At 31.5% G+C, this 5,000-nt stretch overlaps 1 protein-coding gene across 3 annotated transcripts in view; it reads left to right on the forward strand.

The window, feature by feature from the left end:
- Positions 1–5,000, forward strand: part of tram2 (translocation associated membrane protein 2) — a 23,584-nt gene that overhangs the window by 4,730 nt on the left and 13,854 nt on the right. For all 3 annotated transcript variants that reach the window (NM_213071.1, XM_087296548.1, XM_087296547.1), the window contains 2 exon segments: positions 4,134–4,250; positions 4,366–4,424. In NM_213071.1, the coding sequence (NP_998236.1) occupies positions 4,134–4,250; positions 4,366–4,424 (176 nt within the window).

Here is a 5,000-nt window from a genome sequence, read left to right on the forward strand (position 1 = left end):
ACAACAAGCAAAACATCGTTATTTGTTTTTAAAAGGCTTGTTAGTTTCAAGCCCTGGGGCCTGTTTCAGAAAGGAGGTTAACTGAAAACTCTGAGTATTTTAACCCTGAAATGAGAGAAACTCTGGGTTTTCCATTTCAAAATGGCAGGTTTGTTAAACTCGAGAAAGCAGGGTAAGTCAAGCCTGTTTCTGAAAGAAAGGTAACTTTAACTCAGAGTCAGTTACTGTGGTAACTTACTCTGTGAATCTAACCTGGTCAGAAGCAGGTTTTATTCTCTAAACTCTGAGTTTCTGTCTGTCTCCTCCCCTTTTTTAAAGATGAAGCGGTATTTCTTGCCTTAGCCTTACAATTCCACCCACCTATTTTTATGCTCATTTTGGATACGTGCATAAAAACAATTGATAGAAATGTCATGATGCACATAACTTTTTAAAATATATGTATAAAAAACGCGCATAACTGAGTAGGATAAACTTTTATTCGATAGAAAATGTGCGCATAAACTACGATGGAAACACTTTTACTGAACAAATTACAGTATGTACATTAAAAAAAAGATCAGGATCATATGATAATGAAAATGTGTGTAAATGGACAAACCAGCAGGCTGAGCACACTGTAACACGTCTTAAATATTGTTTTAGTCATTCTAAAATGCCTGAACTGTTTCAGTATTAGTGTATATTATTAATTACCCCCGAACGTCTGGTGCGTGTCAAGAGTCTCCGCGTCTCATGGCTTCAGACGCCCCCACGTGTTCATTGTGATTCAGCATTGTCTTCTGACATCCAGGCGCAAGTACATTAATTAGGCTAAATAAAGAATTAATTGACGCAGCTTCTTCTACCACAGTAAATTCTGTTTTTACTGTTGATATTTGGCCCCAGTTTAATCAGGAAGTGACAATTTTTTTCTCTTTGACTCGTTGGATGGAATCTCTGCTTTATTCGCATCTTTTATGCAATATTCCAGTTTTGCACATAAATTTATGTAATATATTTGGATGGAAACATAGCTATTGCCTACATTTTAGTCACACACAGAACTGTACTAGAATGGCTTATCCTTTTTTAATAAATAATTTAATTAAATTCACCTTCGACATGCATGTAACTAGATTAATGGTATTATTATTCTTTCTAAAAATTATTTTTAGTACTGCTTACCTTCTAAATGTTATATTAACCTCTATCACTTGATCAATAAAAAAAGGCAGACACACAAGTGCACTGTTAAATCATTTAAAACTAATAAATGTATAAAAAAAGTTTAGAAAAAAAATATAAACGTCACAAATTACATTACTTAATTTATTATACTTAAATATTTAAATACTTAAAAAGTGAAATTAGGCATTAACTTGAGCAGCTGTTTTCCCACGCTAACTGTCTCTTCTTCACTGATGGCTGCTTCTTTTCAAATATATACGCTCATTTGCTATAACTTTGCATGAGAACATCAAGTTCAGCTGGAGAAAGAAATGCTGATCTCTTTTTGCCATAGTCACTCGTAATGTCTGCGCTCCATTGATAATGCCTTTTTAAAGTCACGGTGTGCGCGCTTAACTCTGAGTTGCTCTACTCGAAGTTGATTGACCCAACTCAGATCAGCTATTCTGAAACCGAAAACTCAGAGTTTTTAATCTCTCTGTAAATCAACTCAGAGTTCAAGTTTAAACTCTGAGTTGTTTGAACCTCCTTAGTGAAACAGGCCCCTGATATCCAAGTTCTGTTTAAATCAATTAAAAATGGTTTCGAATGCCGAAATTATAATTTTATACAGAGTGAAAATACATATATATATATATATATATATATGTATATATGATTACAATTTTTATTTATTTATTTTTAATTTGTTTAATTTATTTATTAAATAAGGTTTTTGTTTTAGTGACTAAAGCTTCCACAATGCAAAAACACTATGCGTGTATTAACTTTATGCTTAAAACTAAGAATTTGCATAAAAGACGTGTGAATAAAGCAGCATCTAACGAGTCAAATGTCGCCAAAAATCAACAGTAAAAAGGGAATTTGCTGCGGTAGGAGAAGTTGCGTCAATCTTTTCTTCATATAATAAATGACAAGCATCTCGGAAGACGATGCTGACACACAATGAAGGCGTGGTGGCGTTTAAAGGCGTGGGACACAGAGCGCTGACGCTCTTGATTCTGGAGTTCATTAATAATATAATAACACTAATGCTGAAATGGTTAAGGAGTTTCAGAATGACCAAAACAACATTTCAGATGTTTTTCAATGTGGTCAAGCCCGCTGGTTTGTCCATTCAAACACATTTTTATCATCACATGATACATATATTTTATTTATATATATGTATATATATGTGTGTGTGTGTGTATATATATATATATATATATATATATATATATATATATATATATATATATATATATATATGTGTGTGTATATATATATATATATATATATATATATATATATATATATATATATATATATATATATATATATATATATATATATATATATATATATATATATATATATATATATATATATATATATCTATCACACACACACACACACACACACACACACACACACACACACAGTTGAAGTCAGAATTATTAGCCCCCCTGAATTATTAGCCCCTCTGTTTATTTTTTCCCAATTTCTGTTTAACAGAGAGCAGATTTTTTTTCAAGTCATTTCTAAACATAATAGTTTTAGTAACTCATTTCTAATAATGGATTTATTTTATCTTTGCCATGATGACAGTAAACTATATTTGACTAGATATTTTTCAAGACACTTCTATACAGCTTAAAGTGACATTTAAAGGCTTAACTAGGTTAATTAGGGTAACTAGGCAGGTTAGGGTAATTAGGCAAGTTATTGTATAAGGACGGTTTGTTCTGTAGATTATCGAAAAAAAATTAGCTTAAAGGGGCTAATAATTTTGTCCCTAAAATGGTGTTTAAAAAATTAAAAACTGCTTTTATTCTAGCCGAAATAAAACGAATAAGACTTTTTCGAGAAGAAAAAATATTATCAGACATACTGTGAAAAATTCCTTGCTCTGTTAAACATCATTTGGGAAATAATTAAAAAAAGAAGAAAAAAGATTTAAGGGCGCTAATAATTTTAACTTTAACTGTGTGTATATCTATACACATAGATTAACTTGTAACAAAACCGTGACTTGTTTTAATGTGCATACTGGAATTTGTTTGGTAAAAGTGTTTCCATCGCAGTTTATGCACACCTTTTCTTCTTTTCTTATCGAATAAAAAGTTCATCCTACTAAGTTATGGGAATTCATTTTTTTTATGCGCATATCAAAAATGTGCTTAAAAATAGGTGGATTGAAGTATAGCGACTGAAAATATAGGTATTAAAAACAAGAAATTACTGAAAAGTTTACAAACTGTCAAATGTATGTGCAGGTGTATTGCTATAGAGCAGGGGTGCTCGAACCTTTTCTAATGAAGGGCCACAAACCAAATTTGATTAAGGCTAGTGGGCCGAAGGTAAATAATTGCCATGGGTAATTTCCTAATTAATTTAAAAATTACTAGAAAACATTGCTTTATATTAACTAATACAGTCTAATTTTTTAAATATAGTTTTATGAACTTATTACAGTAAGGACAAAAACAATCTTGTTTATGGCATAATGGAGTTCCGCTAGTTTTTGCCATGATTTGCTCACCGAAAAAAATATTTTCAACTATTCATTTACAACATTTAATTGAAACATTTAATTTCAGTTTGCTTTTTTTGTAGCTCAGCAATAAAACAAATGAACAAAAAAAGGCCACATCAAATTAGAAATAACCCCCAGCTCTCTCATTGTTCTCAATCTCTTCTCGGATTTTTTTGGTGGGCCAAATCAAAGGTTACAACGGGTCTACTTTGGCCCGCAGGCCCTACTTTGGGCATTGCTGCTGTAGACAATATTGTATTATTATGTAGATATATTATGCATGTTGGATACATAAGAGTTTTATTATTATTATTATTATTATTTGTCTAAAAAATGTGTAGTGTATTTATTGTGTGTGTGTGTGTGTGTGTGTGTGTGTGTGTGTGTGTGTGTGTGTGTGTGTGTGTGTGTGTGTGTGTGTGTGTGTGTGTGTGTTGTGTTTTAGAAAGTAAACCGGCGTCTGCACCTGTCGAAGAGTAAAAACACTAAGTTTAATGAATCTGGGCAGCTGTGTGTGTTTTATCTGGTGTCTAGCGTATGGAGTCTCTACGTCATCACTACAGTAAGACCAATCTTACACACACACACACACACACACACACACACACACACACACACACACACACACACAAACATAATCAACCTCAAACTATGTGTGACTTATTTGTGTTTTGCAGGAAGGACACCTTCTGCATCCCAGCAGCCTTTGGGAGAATTACCCTCATGTTCACCTGAGGTAAAACACACATCATTAAATATCACCAAGCTCAGGAAAATGGTCAGACTGATTTTAGTATTAATTACACTTTTATAAAATTAATAGTTTAGAAAATGAAATGTATGTTTTGGACTTTTTGTTTGCAGTGTAAGACTTTTCATTGCTTTTTTCATTAAAAAAATGCAACTTTATCTCACAATTGTCACTTATTTTCAAAAATAAAGGTTGATGCAGTTGCAATTTTGAGAGGCTGAATTAGAAAAAAAAGTTCACTTCAAGCTGTGAGATTTTAGCTCTACTTTGCAGGATATATAGTGAGCAATTCTAAGCAAAAAGTCTGAATTGTGATCTATAAAAATATGAATATTTAACGAATATATTTTTTCTTTCAGTCTTTGTTGTGGAAACATGTTTCCTTTAAATTAGCTTCTTAATTCTTTTACTATAATGTGAATTTATTTTAAAAATATATATCAGTGATAAATATATAAAATGTAAATGATACACACATCCAGATATGCGTTTACATTTTCTTGTTTTATTGCTATTAATACTACTAATATTTATTTATTTATTGTATTTGTTTTTCATATA

The sequence above is a fragment of the Danio rerio genome, chromosome 20 (genome assembly GCF_052040795.2).
Source record: "Danio rerio strain M-AB ecotype USA chromosome 20, GRCz13ab, whole genome shotgun sequence".
Taxonomy (NCBI): domain Eukaryota; kingdom Metazoa; phylum Chordata; class Actinopteri; order Cypriniformes; family Danionidae; genus Danio; species Danio rerio.